At 31.0% G+C, this 20,615-nt stretch overlaps 2 protein-coding genes across 2 annotated transcripts in view; one reads left to right on the top strand and one right to left on the bottom strand.

Annotated features, from left to right (window-relative positions):
- Window positions 1–20,615, top strand: part of LOC129920542 (vacuolar protein sorting-associated protein 29) — a 501,662-nt gene that overhangs the window by 256,626 nt on the left and 224,421 nt on the right. The gene's annotated exons all lie outside the window — the stretch shown is intronic.
- LOC129920529 (ubiquitin carboxyl-terminal hydrolase 7-like) lies at window positions 5,307–19,850 on the bottom strand. Its single transcript, XM_056001832.1, has 8 exons — window positions 19,536–19,850; window positions 8,654–12,045; window positions 8,474–8,581; window positions 8,234–8,399; window positions 7,888–8,077; window positions 7,557–7,804; window positions 7,390–7,483; window positions 5,307–6,533 (listed from the first exon to the last, which is right to left on the bottom strand). Exons 2-8 carry the CDS (start codon window positions 11,524–11,526, stop codon window positions 6,433–6,435), a joined length of 3,780 nt encoding a protein of 1,259 aa, XP_055857807.1. The 5' UTR covers window positions 11,527–12,045; window positions 19,536–19,850; the 3' UTR covers window positions 5,307–6,432.

Genomic DNA, 20,615 nt, shown 5'->3' with positions numbered 1-20,615 from the left:
AATTTTAATAACATCCTTAACAGCTGCCTTGTTATTGTATTACCGTTCTTGATTACCTGCTTGAAGGCAAAGTGACGGACCCAAAAGTGCATCAGTTATTCTTTGCTGACGATGGAGCCATCATAAGTGAAGACCCGATATCCCTGCAACGAGCACTTGATGTATGGGTGGATGTTCTAGAAGGTAGTGGGTACCGCATAAGCGCGAAAAAGACAGAATACCTATGCTGCCCATTTTCTGATCCACACAGGCCTATTCCTGACATTTATTTGAATGGTGTAGTGCTTCCCAAGTGTGAAAAGTTTAAATATCTGGGGTCTATGATAAATAACGAAGGTACTTGTGATGACGATATCAATCATCGCGTAAGCGTAGGGTGGATGAAGTGGCGGGAAAATTCTGCCATCTTCTGTGATCGAAAAATGCCCCCTAAGCTGAAAGGAAGACTCTACACCGCAGTTGTGCGTCCAGCACTCACATACGGTTCACAATGTTGGACAATGTACAAAAAGTATGAGAGTAAGTTAACGGCAGCTGAGATGAAGATGCTTCGTATGACAGCAGGAGTAACAAAGCTTGATAGAATTAGAAGTACGAAGATCCGAGGAAGCCTTCATGTTAAAAACACCATCTCCCAAAAAATTGAACACGACCGACTCAGTTGGTATTGCCATGTTCAAAGGAGAGATCCTGAGAACCCCGTCAAAAAAGCAATATCATACAACGTTCCAACACGAAATAGAAAGAAAGGTAGGCCTAAAAACTCCTGGTACAAGCAAATGCAAAACCACCAGCATTCAGTTGGCCTTAGAAATGGAACAATACAAAACCGGGAGGCTTGCCGCCGATTTCTGAGGTCAACCCGGCGAACCCCACAGGCGGATCACTAGTGTGAAGCAGTTACGTGGGATAGTTATGATCCCCTCGACATCGAGATCATAACAGCGCCGAGAAAAAGGAAGAAGAAGAACAGCTGCCTTGTAAATTCCATTTCCATGAAAAAATCAAATAATAATAATAATAATTTTAGTCACCCTTGGTACACAAAAGACCTAAAAATACTAAGAAATAAACGAAATAAAGCATGGAAACTTTTTTTAAGAACCCTTTCACCAGTTGATCACGCTTCTTACGTTGAACTATTTGAAGAATTCAAAACTCATTCAAAAAATTTGTACACCGACTATATGATTGAGAAAGGAAATTCCCTAAGAAAAGATCCAAAGTCATTTTGGAACCTTGTTAACTCAAAGAAAAACTCAGATGGATATCCGGCAAACTTCATTCATGACGATATTACATTACATCAAACATTTGACATTTGCAATGCTTTCGCCAATAACTTTCGTAATTCATTTGTTAATGAGACTGTTGATGTTGACGAAATCTATTTCAAAAATTTACATTCATATTCCGAAACGAGTTGTACGAACATCCCTGTACTGCAAAGTACCGTGTTAGACCTTCTTTCATCCTTAAATGATGATTGTTCTGCTGGCCCAGACGGTGTGCCACCAATAGTATTAAAAAACTGTAGAAACTCCCTAGTTCAGCCTCTAACATTTTTATTCAAACTTTCCATCAAGTCATTCCTCACTCCTGTTTTCAAGAAGGGTGATAAGACAGATATAAAGAATTATAGGCCTAATTCGAAACAATCCTGCATTCCAAAGGTTTTTGAGCAAGTTGTTTGTGATAGTCTAGCATTTTATAGTAAAAATCTGATAAGTGAAAAGCAGCATGGCTTTGTAAGAAAAAGATCTACTACAACTAATCTTCTTAGCTTCTTAAATAAATGTTCAAATGCATTAGAAAAAGGTAATGAAGTTGACTGCGTTTACACTGACTTTTCAAAGGCCTTTGATCAACTTAGTCATAAAATAATAATCTTCAAATTAAAAGCTTTTGGTTTTCCACGTATTTTTATTGCCTGGGTAGAATCTTATCTTAACCAAAGATCCTATCAGGTCAAATTTAGAAACTGTCTTTCAGATCTTTTTATAGCCAACTCTGGCGTCCCTCAGGGAAGTCACCTAGGCCCATTTTTATTCATTTTAGCTATAAACGACGTAATCTCGTGCATAACTTCAAGTGATTGATATTCTAATATTTGCTGATGATATGAAGATTTTTAAAGAAATTAAGTCTGACAATGACCGTATCCTTCTTCAAAGCGATATTAACAGTTTTAATGTTTGGTGTGGTAAAAATGGCCTTTCACTTAACCCAGCTAAATGCCAAACAATTACATTCTCGAGAAAACGAGTCATTAATATTTTTGATTACTACATCTTGCAACATAAGCTATGTCGAGTATTTAGCTTCAAAGACTTAGGTGTCCAATTTAGTTCAAATTTAGGATTTACTGAACACATCAATTTTATAGTAAATAAAGCGAGCTCAATGCTTGGTTTTATTAAACGTTGGGCAAAGGAATTTGATGATCCATTTGTTACTCTATCTTTGTACAACTGCTACGTTCGACCCCATCTTAAGTACGCTTCTCAAGTATGGAGTCCTTTTTATGAAGTTCATAAAAACCGAATCGAATCTATTCAACACAATTTTGTACGCTTCGCTCTAAAAGGTCTTCCTTGGACCGACCCTTTCAACTTGCCACCTTATGAACATCGCATTCAACTTCTTCAGATACAAACTTTAGCACAGAGACGTGTAAATAATGATTTAATCTTTCTTCATCAGCTTATTAATTCCCAAATTGACGCCCCTGATCTATTAGCTTGTATTGGTATAAATTATCCGGGTGGATCTCACCTCCTACGAAGATTTGAACCTTTGCATATCGACTTTCATAGAACAAACTATGGTATTAATGAGCCTCTTAGTCGCATGAGTAAACTTTTTAACTTGAACCATTCATCCTTAGACTTTTATTTGACGAAAATGGGTTTAAAAACATTGTTTCGAACCAGTGCTCCACAATCGTGACTGTTAATCAATGTTTTAAGTAAATTATACATGTTGGATTTTTTGTACTTATAATTTTATAACTTGTAAATTTGTTCGTAATTATTTTGTTTTATATTGTGCATGTGGGAGGTTGTATTTTTTGTCTACTAACCACTAACATGCACTTATGATGACCCTCTGATTGTAATTAAAAGCTTGTTCTAAGCTTACTACATCAAAGAATCTGAAGTGAAAAAAAAAAAGGAATAGGTTGAATATGGTCCTCTTAGAATCGGGACTTTAACGTTGTAGGTGCTGCAACCGTTTATCAATTTTTTGGCAATCATAAGCAGTTCTTCAAGTAAAATAATTTATCAATGTGAAATTTTTAGGGCCTCAATTTAATTCATAATAAATCTGTCATAATGATCTAAATAAAGAGTTGATTGAAAAAATAAATAAAACGACAAACGACTTTTTTTAGAGAGTTTTTTTTATTTTCCTGGACACAAATATATTTAATACTTCATTTACTTTTCATTTATTTGTAATTTAAAATTCTTTTTTGTATAAAGATATTGTTTTTTTTTTTAGAAAATGCTTTTGACATCTGTGTGATCAGAAGCGCACAGTTTTTTTCTATTGTTCGTTTAACATTTATAATATTTTTTTTTTTATAAATAAATATATATAGTTTTCTTTATCCATAAGAATTTTTGTTATTACTATTTAACTATTTTTTATTGAATAATAAATTCAAGAATCACAAAAAATATTTTTATATCCCTCAAAATTGTTTTTTTTTTTTTTCAAGGAGAGATTAATATAATTTTAAGTTTGTACAATGAATTAAAAAAAAATATATATTTAACAAAATCGTCTTGAAAAGAATTTGTATGTTAAATTTTGTTATGAAATTTTCGTCAAAATGTAAGAAATTGTTTTATTTTTATTTGTTTTTTTTTAATAATTAAAGAGCGTGTAGAATAAATAATCCTTGGGGTTTGACTTTTCAAAGGGGGATACAATCAATCAAGATATTATGCAGTCCTATTATCCACATTTCGATATTCTATTTAACCGGTTAAAGTTATGTTAAAACAGTTCTAATTCGAAATCAAAATGAAAAATTACAATTCCGCTATTAGTTTCTTTTTTTCCTTTCTCTTTTGAAAAGTCACCACTCAATTAACATTGTGATACAAAGGTGAAAATTTAAAAGAAAATATACAAAATGTTTATACCCACCTTTTCTTGTTACATATTTGTAATTTTTTGTATTAAGAAGTTACGTCGCATTATATTGCACGATCAAAACGAAGTTTCTCTTGTTTTTGAAAAACATTGACCTCCTTTGTTTGCCGAGAAACAGATATATTCGGGGAAACTTCTAAACCCAGAAATGGAACTATGGCCCCTCGTGAATCGTGATCGTGAATCTCTCTCGGAATCTATTTTCAGGAAAGAAAACATCATATAAAATGATAGTTAAATTCCCCTGAGAATTTATTGTTCATACCATAATTCAAAAACTTTTTATGATTATTTTCGTTAAAACATGGGAAGTATTCCCAGAAAAATTTGTATTCACGATACCAAATGACACTATAAAACAAATTTTACCTAATAAAGTGAATACGGGCCAACCAAAGCAAGAAGTATTACAGGCAACAAACAAGAGATGGCCAACTATTAAAATTTGTCAAACGACTAAGAAGATCTTTTCTATGCTGGATCTGAAGCTTTTCAATGAGGTGTCTTATAAATTTCGACGATTAAGTCCGCAATGAGACAAATTTAGATCGTCACTTTCGAGAAACTATACTTTGTGGTTCGGTTAGGCAAATAGCTTCAAAATTGTAAAATAATCAGGAACTTAAAACACATAAAATAACTTCGTGGAAGATAGAAATTGCTAGATAGATGACTTTTTTTAAGAATAACAAATCGGGGAGAATGAGTTTAGATTTTAAAGGACTACCATAAGACCCGAAGAATTTAAATTTCTCTCTGTCACATATAGTTATTTATTTTGATTTTAAATTTATTTCTAAATTAACAGGGAAAATTATAGTTAATAAGTTAATTGGGCATACTTTGATTTTTTTTTTTTAATTAAAATTCAATATTTTTATTCTTTTCTTTTAAGATAAATACCAAGTATATAATTTCTTTTCATTTTTTATTTTTAATTGTGATATTTAACTTAGCATGCATTTCTTCAGTGTAATTTTAATTTTTTTAGAGAATGAGCTTCAAATCTCAAATTTTTTTTAAGTCCAAAATGCCAAATTTAATAGAAAATCACTGATATCAAATGAACTTTTGTGAAAGGTCTTGTATAAGGATTTTTTGTTTGAAAAGTTAAAATGCTTACCGTGGATTATAATTGTCAGTTGTTTTTTTATTTCTTCTTTTTTTTAACACATATAAACATCGATACACATAAATACATTCAAGTACATATTTTTTTTTCAATTTTATTGTTTGTTTTTGTTTTTTCTTCTTATGTTTTATTAATTCAGTTGTGTGTGAAGAAATGAAATAAAAATATGATAACAACAAATGAGTATGTGATGTGTTGTTGGTACATTGACCCAAAACAATAACTTAAGTACATTCACAGTTATAAATCCAAGTTTGTTTTAATTCATTCCGAATACAGAAATTTTTTTGTTTTTAAAAAAATTGTTCTCTTATAAAATTAAATATCTTTTCTTTGATTTTGTCTTAGCCTGATAAAGTCCAGAAGCCTTAAGAAGAATAATCAGGCGATATTGTTTTAACAATAGCAAGCAGTTCCATATGCTTATCTATAAACATGATGTTATAGAAATTTATTGTTATAACAATACCGTTCAATTATTTTCGTTTCACGTAATAAGGCACCAGGATTATTTGATTTATTTTTGATTGAAAAATAAAAACCAAAATACAAAATTGAGTTCTTCTGAGAACAAGGATTAATATTTTCTTTAAGTTTTACAGAGTAATAAATTTTTTCTTATATAAAACGTATAGTATTTATAAACAAATATAATTCATTCTTTCAGTCTTAAAATTAACATTCTTATCTTTTTTGTTCAAATAGAAGAGAGATAAAAAAAAATTAAATTAAAATCTTTGTTTTATATTATAATAAATATTTTATGGATTCAATCAAAAACCAAGTGAAACAAAAAAAAAAAAACATAAAAGCAATAACATTACTAATATTCTCATATGGCAAGGAATATTGTTTTCTTTATAAGAAACCAGCTTTAGGGTTATTTTTTTTTTTTATTTTCTTATTTAATTTTAGTTTTAGATTTATTTATTCTTTGACTTAAAAACTATACAGTTTATAGTTTTGTAAATTTTTTATTTTATTTGGACTTTTTTTACTGCACTTTTAAATTTTTTTTTTTTTAAATTTAAAATTTCAATCCTTGATTTGTTTTTCTTTGTTCCCTCGTAATTTATTTGTCTCTTTTTAAGAACAAATGTACAACAAATAGAACGTCGAATTGAAATTATATGAAGCTAATTATAGATCTTTATAGCTTTCTCAAGATAGTTGTATCGGGTACGTTTTTGAGATTTGTTGACATGCTCTAGTCCAAAGAATGGTAATGGTGAGCCACCTGTTTGGATAAAAACAAAATTTAAAAAGACATACATCATTTCCTGTCTTTTAAGACTTTTTGCAGACTTTATTTCTAATGGAAATTTATTGCTGGTTCAAAAGCTATGATAGAAGATTTCTCAAGACCACATATAAACTAACATCGTCTCTAATAAAAGTTTGAACAAAAGCTAATACAGGCAGGAAAGCCTTGATATGATTTGGTATTGGTCTTAGTTTGTTTTGATACACAAATAACCTCTTAAGCGCAGTACGTAGATCACTCTAAAATTTCTCTTCTTTTTTTTCTATCGGAAACTTCTCTGAATGTTATATGAGTCATCATGGAATTTTCCTATACACTTAGGAAAATGGGATAAAAAAATACTTTGACTCGCAAAACTTGGTTGAATTTGTATGAACAGGACTAAGAGCGGTATAATAAAGAAGAGCAATTCAACAAAATACTGAAACAAGCTAAAACTGAAACTACAGTTCTCAAACTCGATTTTGGAGTTTTTGGCCAATATTTTTGTGGTGTGATAAACTAAGTTTCACTGTTATTTTTTTAAGAAAAAAATATATTGTTTGATTTTGAAAAAGGTTTTAAAATCATACAAATACATATCTATGCATTTTTCTGCTGCTAGATTGAAGTTTTTAATAATAAATAAAATTAATAAATATCAAACCGAGTCATAATTCAATAGACCGTGTAATAATGCATCAGTTCAAAGAAATAAAAATAATCATCATATCAAAATTTTCCCATAGTATCCTTATAACTTATTTCCAAATAAATGGTATAAAATCCACGCATTCAATAAAGTAAAAGGAATGATTTTCAATTTTTATAGCAAATAAAAAAATCTCACCTTGAGTAGTGTGCTTAAAAATATCCAAGTTTATAGCTAGATTGTCATCAGCAATATATTCTATTCGTCCCAATGCAACAGTTGCAAATTTGAACTTAAGAACAATAAAAACAAAAATAGTTATTAAAAGAATGAAATATTTTAACATTAAGCATTTTCTTATATACCTTTTCCCATTCCTTTTCGGGAATATTCAACTTTATTTGAATGCGCTCTTTCAACGCACTAAATGGTTCTCCATGGCGGGCTTTAATGAAAAACGGTATACCAAATGAACTATAAATATCCTTGCTAAAATGCGCTACTGGAATTAACATTTCTGTATCCATTAATAGAAGCTCATCACGTGGTACCTCTTCGATACGATAGATTTTATGATGTGATTGATTGGCCATTGTGTCTGGTGGTTGTAAGGCTGTAGAATATCAGAAACAAACAACAACAAGAAAACTTCTGATATTTTTTTTTTTTTGCTCTTAAATGTCTTTCCGTTCTTACATTCAAGTGTTGTGTCTTCACGTGGACGTGGTAAAAGCTTATGATTAGCCACTTCAACCAGGCGCAATTTTCTGGTACTTTCATCAGAAAATTGTATCTGTTTAGCTGCTTCTTCGAGCAGGTTTTTAATAGTCCCACTTTTGTTTGGATATAAAATTAATTCACGTTCTTCTTTTAGATTCGATGAGAGCTAAATATGTACAATAATTAGTTTTTATATGAAAAAAAAAAAGATAATTAAGAAAAAAAATCATAACACTTAAATTCGTTGAATCGTTCAATCCTATAATCTTGGTAGAAAAAATTCAAAATCCTAATTTAGTTAAGAAAAAAATTGAAAATTTACCCATTGACATTTAAATTGTCTCTTATTTTCCAATTCGTGAATATTCATTGACAGTCTTTGATAAAAGAGTTTCTTTGGTGTTCTAGGCTTGGTAAAGCATAATAGATCTTTGATAGTGCAATCATATAAACAACGTAATGCATTTCCTGGAGTGTCTTTGTAGTTTCTTTATAAATTATATATAAAATCAAATTGTTATTTTTGATTCAACCAATTCAAACATAAACATTGAAAACCTACGGAATGCATTTAAAGAATTGGATTCTATTAGGATCGGTATTTATACGGATTGCCACAGCATGAGCCATCTGATCATACGTGTTGCGATTTGAGAGTTCCAAAAGAAATCTTTAAAAAAATAAAGGAACTCATTAAGTTAAACACAAATTTAAGAAAAGCAAGAAAAAAATAATAACTTACCCTGGATCATTGGGATTTGATTTGTCGCAAAAGGTCAATTCAATGCGTGATAATAAATCTCGAAAATAATCTTCAACTGTGGGTAGCTCCAATTTCTCATCGACATGTTTTTTTTCGAATATCAAAATGTTTCCATGTAAACTATCATGATTTGATAGATTGAGCGTCCTACCAAGAGTTTCAGATTGATTGGTCAAACGTTGCATTGGATTGTTACCACATTCCTCATACACAGTCAATTCGGTGGAGGGATCGAAGCCGAGAAGTAAATTAACTTGTGGAACGAGATCACTAATTCTGAATGACAAAGCATATTGTCCGCAATTTAAATAATGCAAACGTTTATTTGCCGGATCGTAGTATTTAAAAAAGAGCAAGATGTCACGTTTTTTTTCGAATATAGGTAATGGACCGATATGGAGTGGACTGGCCAGCTCAAGAAACACCACCCAGGGTCCTTGTAATTCAATAACACTACTCAATGTCCGATTGTATTCTTCTGCAATATTAAAGTAGGTAAATCTCTGAGCCTGGGAACGCTGAGCCAATGGCCAAATTCGAATACGCTTCTCATGCACACGGAATGCCAGCACAAAGGTTTGGATTAAATCGGCAACGGTTTGAGTTTTTTTGAGTTTAAAAGCCCTCACTGTAACTTTTTCCAAATCAAATATTTCAGTTCCTTGATTACCTTCGAAGTACTCTTCGAGAATAACATGAATAGCTAAATACAATCCAGCTTCAGCACGATCTTTGCGGCGAACTTGCTCCATACGCTTTTCCTCATTTAAACGTTCTACCAAATCTGATGGAATATCATTCTCTGTAAGCTCCTGTAAAACACGTGGTAATTCAGAAACACGAATGTACACTAACATGTAGGCATTGCTGCAATTTTTTGCATTGGCAATTTCATCATCGGCTCCGCCATAATTTTGTTCGATGGCCTCCGTCTTTGTGCAACTCGAGACGACATCATCGTCAAATTTACACCATTTACCCTCAGCATTGGTATTAATATAGACGACATAATGGCCACCATGATTGTCACCCGAATGTACCAATACTGCATGTAATTTATAGGTAGCCGGGGTTAATTCTTTCTCAGCTAAATAGCTATCCAAATTGATTTCATCATAGAACTCAAAACGATCATTGAATTTAACTGAATTATCAGTAAACGGATCATATTGGAATCGCATCAAATGCAAATGCAAAACCGGCGGGAAAGAAGTAAATATAACACCTTTTTCTGCTTCCTGCAAGCCATGTATACCCGCGTCATATTTATTATCGCCCTCCAAAGTCTCTGGATCGATATAGTCATGGAACGATTCATATATGTTCTTTTTGTTCTTAATATTGAGTTGAATATCATAGAAAGTCTCACAGCGAGTACTATTGCAATCCACATTTTTGCATTTAATGTACGATGACATTTTGCCTTCAAATAAATGAGGAACAGTACCCTCAACGCATGTGCCCTTCATTTTAGATTCAAGTTTGTCAAGTAAAACACGCAAAAATTCTTGCACATCATGCTGCATAAAGGAATCCAATGTCTCCCATCCAAAGCTTTTGGTCAATTTCTTAGTACCAACTGGTTTGTCGGCAAATTGCAAATCATGGAATACTCTTTGCAATGCCAAGCCAACACTCTTCGAACTATCATCGGCCTCGGTGGGCATTTTATAAACAGACTTTCTAAGCTGACAAGTAAAGTAGAGCGTTTGCAATAATGAATTCATATAGCAAGTAGCTCCTTGATTTTTTAGTCCAACATAACCTGTGTGCTTCTTTGAATCCCAAAATACTCCGTGTGGTGCTTCAGCCATAACATGAACTTCCAACACAATACAATCGTTCTGAACGTAACCCTTATCCGGATTGAATATATCATTCCAGGCTATGAAAATCGAGAATCCCCAATCGTTCTCCTTGCTATAAAAGAGATGTTTGATTTTCTGCACAAAAGCCTCTTGACCAGCTTTGAATGACTTTAAACGCAATTCAGCCGAAGCATTACATGACCATGTAGTTGAATCACTTTCGCCATTGCACTGCAAAAAGAATCCTAGTGACTTGGCTTCTGGTTGATTGCGAGGATTTCGCACCATAACCATAATTCGCCATGGCAAATTGCGTACATATGTTGGTGGTGATAGTTCGGTTTCTTTTAGTTTTGAAATATTTCGCACAATGTAAGAAAAAGTCGCCTCGGAACGAACTTCATCTTCTAATTTTGGTCCTGTTGTTGAACTTACTTTTGCAACATCAACTACTTGTTGTTGTTGTTGTTGTTTTTGTTGCTGTTCTTGTTGTTGTTGTTTTTCTTGTTGAATTTTTTGTTCGATTGCCGTAGCAGCAATAGCGGCATCGTCCTCATCGGCTTGTAGGGGGCTTGTGGTTGTATCCATACTGGCTAATATTTCATTTGGTGTCGTCAATGAATCTACTACAATTGGTGATGCTGGTTTCATATTTGCATCATCATCAATATCAGCCACTTGGCGTGTTTCCGCTTCCTCTTCTAGATGAGGTTGCGGTTTTTCTAAGATTTGCACTGGTTTGGTTAGATCTGACTTAATGAGCTGCTGCTGCTGTTCCTCCTGCTGCGGTTGCTGATTTAATCCAGCTGGTTCTGGACTATCAGGCGGTGTTTCGGGAGGAGTTGGTGGTTCAATGGGAGGCGGTATTATTAAGCTATTATCAGCCTCTTGAGTGTCCATAGCTTCTTCTTCCTGATGTTCACCAACCATGTATGCGAGTTGTCTATCTGAGATTATTGTTGTTGAAACACATATTGTTTTATCAATAGCATCAGCCGGAGGCGAAGTTATCATTGCAAAATTAGCTGCATTATCAGTTTCCATAGTTGTTCCTGTTTCTGTTCCTGTTCCAGTTTCTTCTTCTGTTTGTGTTTGAGTTTCTGTTTCTGTCTGTGTTTGGGTTTCAGTTTGTGTATCAGATTGTGTAACTGTTTGTGTTTCGGTTTCTGTTTGTGTTTGTGTTTGTATTGATGTTGTTGTTGATGATATAAATGATGGTGTGGTAGCTGGTGCTACTGTTGTTGGTATTTGTGGTGGTGCTGCTATTGCTGCTGCTGGTGTTGTTGTTGTTGTGTTTGTTGTTTGAGTTGCTGTTGCTGCGGTTAGGGGACGGGCTGCTAATTGTAATACTAATTCAACTATAGTATTGATTTCTTCTTGAACAATATCGTCACGAAGATCAATACCTTGCTGTAGGCTAATATGTTCGTAGAGGGTATCGACGTCGTCGTCACCGTCCCCCTCGCCGCGGTCGCCGACGCCGTTAGCTGTAATATTGTTACCGGGCAGGGTGCTGGTTTTCTGGACACCTTCTTCTTTTTATATATATGATAGATCGCCGTGCTGCAAATTGAACATAAAAATATGTTTTCAAAATTTTAGTGTTAAGGAATCATACTAATGATGATTAACAAATTCTTATAATTGAGGCTATGACATCAAAGCCATAAAATTCAGTTTTGAGCTACGAAAGATTTATGAAACCGGGTTTTTTAAAACAACACTTTTTTTATTGTCATCTAGTTTTGAGTGAAGCAAGCTGCATAAATCTATTTTTTTTATTAAAATAGATATATTAAGAGACCCATTTTTATGAAAAACTCATTTTTGAAAAAAAAAAAAAATGAGTTACGCCACTATTGTTCTCATAGCCTCAGTAAGTATTTATCATAAGGTTTTTTAAACACATGAAATCGATGTAAAAGTTAAAAAAAAAAGAATGGAAATAACCAAGAATAAAAAAAAATAAGAAGTTCTTTATTCTAATGGAGTAAACAATATTTTTGAATTCTTGAGATTTAATAATTGGAAAAACTAAAACCAAGCAGGTTAATTTCCGTTTCGTAATCAATGTAACAAGTCCTACAATCTGTGATAGGTCTCAAGAAAAAAAAAACCATTGAATCATTCATTTTTGGCAGTAATTTTGAAAAACTTGAGATAATACAGTAAATTTAATTTATTAAATTAATACGGTTTTTTGCATATTGGTATCAATAACATCCCAATTACTTTAGATACGATGAAAACTATAACAATTTTCAAATTCCCTTTTTGTACCACAAGTATTAAAAATTGTTCAAACATTTTTTTTTTAACATTTTGCATCGAAAAATAAATCAAATTTCTTTAAACAAAAGGTGCTACAGTATGAATACGTTTAACAGCATTAAGAATTGAGTCAACAGTTGTAGAAAATTATTTAAAAAAAAAACGAAATTGATTCGTGGTTGTGGTGCACAGAATATTTTTGTATTGATTTTTTGAATCGTCATAATTTTATGTATAATTTTTTACCGGACAACCTCTATATAAGACTCTAGTTTCCTTTGGACTAATCTTTAAAAGATGAAAACTATAAAGTTTATAATGAAGACTGAATTTTTTATCGAATTAAAAAATGATTTTGTATAGGCATTATTGTACATGTAATTTACAGCCCGACACGTTACTTTTTATTCACTAATTCTTTGGCGATTTTGGAAAGCGAGTTTTTTGACAGTGTCATTTTAGTAAATGAGCGACAAGCTATTCATTCGGTCCAGATCTTAGAACCTCTGAGTAGTCTACCATTTTCAAATTCTTAAACTTTCTTGTTACTTACTGACTAAAACTGATTAAGACCGCAAAAGGTGATTTCCGAAACAGAAAGCTGTTCTTTTCTCTAGCCGCTTGTATGATTTATTAAAAAGTATGTTCTTGTTCAGTCGTAGGACTTAACTGCATTAATCTGTTCCATTCTAAAACTTTAAAAGGTTGACAGTTACCACTTTGAACTTGAAATCGATATATTATCAGCTATGATTTCTCATGTTTAAAAATTAAAACGAATATTGCGACATAAATTACAAATATCTACTTTGAAATAAATACTTAGCCAAACGCTTTAATCTTTTTCCTATAATTATACTATATTCCGCCCAATAAATATTGTCAGTAAAATATTATGAATGAATAGTCAGTACAGGTATATCTGCGCAAATAAATGTAATCAAAAATGCATCTACGAGAAACAATTAAATATAATTATAACAATTTAACAAATGCACCAGATGACATCAGTAAAACAACCACGCGTGTAATTCAAAATCAATAACACTAAAAAAATTACACCCCCCGCCCCGATTGGGGTGGAATCGTTTAATTTTATATCATAGTTGATCGTCATATTGCACTATTTTGTTGTTGCTTTATGAAATATATAGCATGCAAAACAAAAGTGCAATGTAACTAATAATTATCACAAGTGATTTTAGCTAATTGGTTTTTTGATTAAAGAGAAAAAAACGGGTTTTTGGATCTTAAGTAATTGCAAAAATTCTGACTTTGTCAATTTTCTATAGATTTTAGAAAGAAAAATTCAAACTTTTCAACGATGTATAAAACATGTTCAAAAGTACTGTTTTTTTTTTAGATAAGTTTCTTCTTTGATATAGGTTTTTAACGTGTTAAATTATATTAATATTTCAAGATATTATTCATTTCCAATTAAAAAAAAGAATTTAAAAGAGTACACAACAGAAATAGATTTAGGTCGAGTTGTAGAAATATTTGAATCGTAGTTTACCAAGTTTTAACTTGTTAAATCGGTAGTATTACTGAGGTTCCGCTAAATGTTTATTATTAGTATTATTTAAGTTAAGTATCATCGGCTTAGAGAGAAAAAAAACAGCTAACATCACTCATAACAAAATTGTTAAAAAAAAATCAAAGTGTTTGAATACATTCAAAAAAGCATAGTGTTAGATCTCATACTATTAAATTAATAAGATATGAAAACCTTTTTAAATTTTTAATCTATATTTGAAATCATTTTTATGAGACCCTAGCAGGTGTGAGTTAAAAGGTTTGCACTTTTAGCTGACGGTATTCTCTTGTAGCCGAGTTGAACCATAGTTATTCTGTCGAAATGAATGAGTTAAAAACTTCAACCACAACTTAAACAGGAGAATTTCAAACTTCTTTTTTGTGAAATGAGATTTAAAGGACCTACTTAGGTACTATAAATTCAATGTAGTACAATAAAACAAAAACAAAAAAATTTTTAACTTACTAGTGATCTCGTCCTTAGTTTTAAAAACCAAAAATGTTTTTTTTATTATTTTAAGTACAAACAAACAAAAAATAAAAAAGGAAATTCTTCCAACACATAAACTAGAAAAATTAAAATTATTGAATGTTTAACTTACATTTTTGAAAAGCTAGATTTGTTTTGAAAAATAAAAAGACACTATTTTCACTATAGAGAAACACGATGGGTCTGCCCAGGCTGACTCTCAAGATTGGAATAAGATTACTTACTGGTTACTTGCGAAAAAGAAGCTATGAAATACTATATGTTGATTTTCACAAGACAGGATAATACTTGCTGTGCGTCAGCGTCAAAAACATTCACGCTATATTATGCATGTAACTACGTTACATGTTTATACGCTGCTGTGTTCTTTCATATATGTAAATGACAATAGTTATTTTTGAATCTACATATAGAATTCATTTGAAAAACTTGGTTAACAATTTTTTTTTGTAATCATTTGATTGACGTATACATTATGCCTGTTTACGAAACGATTTCATGCTGGGTTGATTGGATTTGATAGCTTATAACAAAATACGAAATTTATATTTTGGTTGTATTTTAAACTACGCAAATGAATGTTTTAAGATTTTCATGGAATTGACATAAGATTCCTTTAAATTTCCAACCATTTTGTAAAAAAGAACCTGAATCGTAAGTTGTAAGAACGGAATAAGTCCATTTTGCAAAAGTGTTGGGACAAAAAACTGTTTAGCTTCTGTAATTTACTGTTTTCAGATGTTTGAGCTTCAGATAAAATAAAGATTATGTAGATATGAGTAGAATGAGACAAAATTTTTATTTCTATCGGTTTCTGGTAGACAGGTATAACGGTTTAAAATCGTTCTTATTCCGTTCTTTACAACTTACGGTTTGAAATTTCACCCAAAAGCCAAATTTTGAATAAAATAAACATATAATATATTTAAAACAAAAAATTTAATGATAGCAATCGATTAACTATTGATAGAGTTTGAGTAATCAAAACAAAAAAAGTGTTATAAATAATAAAACAAAAATTTTTGTTGTGGTCTATTTTTTACTTGAGTAAAACAAAAAATGGGAAAATAAAGATATGTTCGAATGGTCATTATTTGGTTAATTTTCAATGAAAAAACTTTCATTTTGAAGGAAATTTAATCTGTTTTTATTTTGAGCAATGCATAGGACTATCTCAGCCCGAAAAAAAAAATACCGTTAATAATGCAAAAAAAAACTCAAAAAATCGCTTTTGTTAATTTTAAAATCAATTTATCAAAATTATGCTCTGTTTACGAGATATATTGAAAAAACCAAAAAGGGGGCTTTTGCACCCTATCTTCAATTTCCACCCTCTCATTTAATAGAACTCCGCGACTTCGCGGTATTATCTTCTCTTATAACCCATTCAACGTTTTCTGAAATCAAAACTTGTGAAGGTCTTAGTTAAGACATAATCAATAGCTTGAAATTCTGGATTTATTCTGTTCTTCAAACTTATAAAATTTTTCAACCCCTGTAACTTCGACACCCAAAATAATTTTTTTGTTTTTTTCAACTTGGAAGATGTGTCTACGCCTAAGGATGAAATTTGCATCAAAAAGTCAATTTTGGGAAAAAATGGACTTATTCCGATCTTACAACTGACGATCCAACTAAGCAATGTATATGTATTTTTGAAAGGTAAGCTTTTAAGTTTTTTTTTCGAAATCTAATCGTGTTCTATTTAATGCCCATACTTCAAATCTTGACGACGTCAACCCAATGCGCGACACCATCAGTTGCAACTATTTGGGAAAACACGATTTTGAAGGCCCCTTGAAAAAAAAACTCCTCAAAAACATTCCTTTGAATTTTATTGAGAAAATTTCTCAACGGATACCTTTAAAAATATTTACAGAAATAGTGTTAAAAATTTCAAAGAATCATGCTTTGAAAACGTTAGTTGTGGGGAGAGCGATTTAAAGTTTTGAACTCTGGAATAAAACATTCGTAAGCGAAGTATTAAAATACTCATAACTTGGATCCAATCGATCTAAAATTTTGACATAATATTCTTGAGATATAAAATTCAGTTGAAAATTAAAAAAAATTGCAAATAAAAAATTTGAATGCAAAAAAAAAAACAGGGTTTCACTGAAAAAATTATGTTTCTATTTTTTTTTTTTTATTTATTCATTAGGAACTTGGATATTATGTATTAGAATAAATTCTTTGGTATTTGATTAAAAACCACCAGGTCATTAAATAATGATAAAAAAGGTGTATAATATTGCAAAATCTTACATAGAATCAATTAAAAAACTTGAGTCAAAAAGCAAAATAAAGAATAAACTACTACCTTTAAGAAAAGTTATATCACAGGGCTGTACGTGCATTGTTTGATTTTTAATAATTTTTTTTTAACGACTAATATGGAGGTAAGCTTTATTGTAGGTGGGTTTTATTGTACCAAGAAAATGAAAAATGTTTCCTTTCAAATAACTTTTTAGTCATTTGGTACTTATTTGGTGTGAAAAATGTGCCCAAATATTTTTGGCCAGGTTTAAGACCAAAATACCGCACTGTGCGTGGTAGGAATTCAGCACAAGATAAAGTTTTAAGGATGACTCAACTCAGGGTTCCCAGGTTGAGGGGAAAATCATCATTTTTGCCGATTTTTTTTGAATGAAAGAGATCAAATAGGGGAAGGGGATAACAAAGGGGAAAAAATATCTAAAAGGGGAAAAATCTAAACTTACAAAAACATTAAACACAATTTCTGAACAATGGAATCTATTTAAATAAAACTCAATTTCGAAATAACCTATCGTATTTCACACTGAGTGGATTTTTGAATTCCTCAGCTCTATTAAAGAATAAGGTGCTTTAATTTTGTATTCACTCCTCAAAATACTTAATATTACATTTTATTTTTTTTTTTTTTTGTATATCAAACAGATTTGAGCCTGCTGCGCGGCGGCAGCCCAAAAAAAGACTAATAAATTGTTACAACACATCGTGGTTGAAGAAGCCAGCCTTATACTGTATGTTTCCACCTACCGTAAATCCGAGATTTAGCTAAGTAGATTTAGAACAAATGTCGAGATTTATTTTAAATCTATTTAGGTAGCTAAATCCCGGATTTACGGTAGGATTTCTCCTCAAAATAAGATTTATATGTACCTACATTATAAAGTTTTTATTTTTATGAATAAATTAAATAGGTACAAAATTTATATTTTTTTAAAAAAGTTTTTAAATACTTGCATTTTTACTTGCGATATAGGTACTATATATCAAGTTATGCATTCGTACAAAAAAAAAAGTTTCTGTCAGTCTGTCTGTCTGTATAAGGAGCTACAGCCTAAACGGATGGACCGATTAATGTCAAACTTGGGATGTAGCGTTATTTGGCGACTCTCCAGAGGGGTTTTTGGAATTATTTTTTTTTGACCAAAAATAACGGTACTTGTCATATACCGATTTTAGTAAAATTGAAATATCTCAAAAACGGCTCCAACGATTTTGTTTAAAAAATTCAAATGTTAGTTTTAAAAAATGGTCTATCTTCTAATGAAAATTTTGTTTTTGGAAAATCATTATTAACGGTACCTGCCATAGAACCGTTTTTTTTAAATCCGATTATCTCCGAAACTGCTTATTCGATTTCAACGAAGCTTTTTGTGAGGAAGCATTTTTAGAATTTAAATATAAACCAAAAAACAAATTTCCAAAAAAATAATTTTTGGATTTTTAAAAAAATTTTGAAAATTTTTTTTTGAATTTTTTTGAAATTTTGTTTTTAGATGTTGATTAGTGATTTCTACAGAATGGCATACCAATTTTATTTTAAAACATTTTTTTTTTCAAAAAATTACTTATAAAAAAATTAGTTTTTTAAAAAACGGCTCTAACGATTTTGAAAATTTTTTTTCTAAAAATGCATCTTAACATATCAATCAAAACTGCATACTTGTTTTGGAGGGCAATTTGATTTCAGATTTTATTTTATTTTTTAAGAAAACGAATTTTATTTTTATTTCCAAATTTCTATATAAAAAGTCTTAAAAATTAAAGCAACTTTAACTCTAAGAGCAAGTTCGTGCGACCCAGTCGTGCATTTTATTTTCTTCAGGAAAAAAAGGTGAATTTTTTTACGAAAAAGGGGAAACAAAAACGTTTTGGTGTTAAAAAAAGGGGATTTTTATTTTGAAAACCTGGGAACCCTGACTCAACTCCTTGCTGTTTGTGTAAAATTTTTGGGATAAAAAAATTTTTTTTCTGGATACGTTACTGAGAGGGAGTTCTCGACTAACGAGAGAATCGACTGTAGGTATTTGGAAAATCCTACTGAGAAAAGCTATATCAAAAACATACAAAATATTAAAATCACTGTAAACCTACAAGAACGACCACTAGAAAACCCTTTTTGGTATTAAAATTCTTTCCTATTGAATTGCAACGAGAAGATTCTCTCTACCTTTTTATTGCGAATTGGTAGGTAGGTGGGCAGTGGAACAAATTAATTTTGCATTATGGTAATGCAACTTGTGTTGAAAAAAAAAAAAAAAAACATTATCTAAAGTGAAAACTAATGAACCTTGAACCTAAAACAAATGATGCAGTTAAAATCAAACAAGATCACCAACAAAATAATTAATAATAGGTTTAGTGGAAAATGTTGTAGGTATCCGGATGTACAAAATGTACTTAATACAAATAAAAAAAAAAACAATGATTTCCTATTATACAAATGTTAAAAGCTTTTAAACATCAATTATAATCTGGTACATACCCTTGATTGGTTGGATCAATCGAATAAAATCACAATTAACATTTATTTATTAACCGAGAAATGTTTTAAGTTCAAAACAAGAAAATATAAACAGGACCAATATGCAAATTATTGCACTTTTTGCATTAAATACAAAATTACGACGAGTACGAAGAGCATCGGTAATATCTATTTTCACCTTTGGAAGACAAGAGACAGCATGATTTGTCATATAATACAGAACAGAAAACAGAACCGTACGACGGACGACGATGCAAAAGTACAACAAAAATAAAAACAAAAATACAGAAAAACACAAAAACAACAACAAAGGATAGTAAATAAAAAACAAGAGTAACCAACTGAGAAAAGATGAAGAGAAGACGATGGCGATGGGAGAAGAGGACGAGTATAGAAATGCAATACACAAAATGAAAACAAAAAAAAAAATAACAAATTTTCTTTGGCATTGCCCGGCTATGAAAAATGTTTTTATTTATCAATAAAATACAAATATATTTCAATTCCATGCAAATTTAACAATACTTACATTAAATTTAGTGTAAACTATTTGAATTTGAAGCAATTAGCACTTGAAGCTTTTGCACAAAATACGGCCGATTAATCAGAGAAAAAAAAAGATGAAAAAATAAAATTGCAATGCAAAGTAATCAGGGCTAGATTTCTTTAGAGGATTTTTGCAAAATTCTAATTCATGTAGATTTTCTGCAAAAAAAAATATAAAACAAAAAACACAAGGACAAATCAATTAAAGTGTGACTTAATAAATTTTCCTTTTAATTTTTTCATATACGTGACCGAAACAATGGACGTTCGACGGGATGAGTTTTCCTGTGTGTTTTGTTTCTCTTTTGGTCTTTTTGCTTTTTATTGGAATTGAACAGTGAACAGCTGGAAAGCCAGTGGAATTACAGGTCGATTCCACATGATTTGTACTAGGGTTGTTTAAATATCGATATTCCATCGATAGTAAAAAAAACTATCGCGTACATCGATAGCTTAAAAATAAACTATCGATTTACATTCCACAAGTTTATTTAGTTCTAATAAATGTCATTATCAATCACAAATTTTTGTTTT

This window comes from Episyrphus balteatus, chromosome X (genome assembly GCF_945859705.1).
Source record: "Episyrphus balteatus chromosome X, idEpiBalt1.1, whole genome shotgun sequence".
NCBI classification, from domain to species: Eukaryota; Metazoa; Arthropoda; class Insecta; order Diptera; family Syrphidae; genus Episyrphus; species Episyrphus balteatus.
The sequence above is the reverse complement of the archived record's forward strand: the minus strand, read 5'-3'. Positions and strand labels throughout refer to the sequence as shown.

Excerpts from the sequence above, each read along its gene's own strand:
- LOC129920529 (XM_056001832.1), bottom strand. The coding sequence starts at position 11,526 with ATGGAAACTGATAATGCAGCTAATTTTGCAATGATAACTTCGCCTCCG. Across the intron at positions 8,078-8,233 it reads GACAATTTAAATGTCAATGG|CTCTCATCGAATCTAAAAGA; the intron begins GTAAATTTTCAA and ends GTACATATTTAG. Across the intron at positions 7,484-7,556 it reads CCGAAAAGGAATGGGAAAAG|TTCAAATTTGCAACTGTTGC; the intron begins GTATATAAGAAA and ends ATTGTTCTTAAG.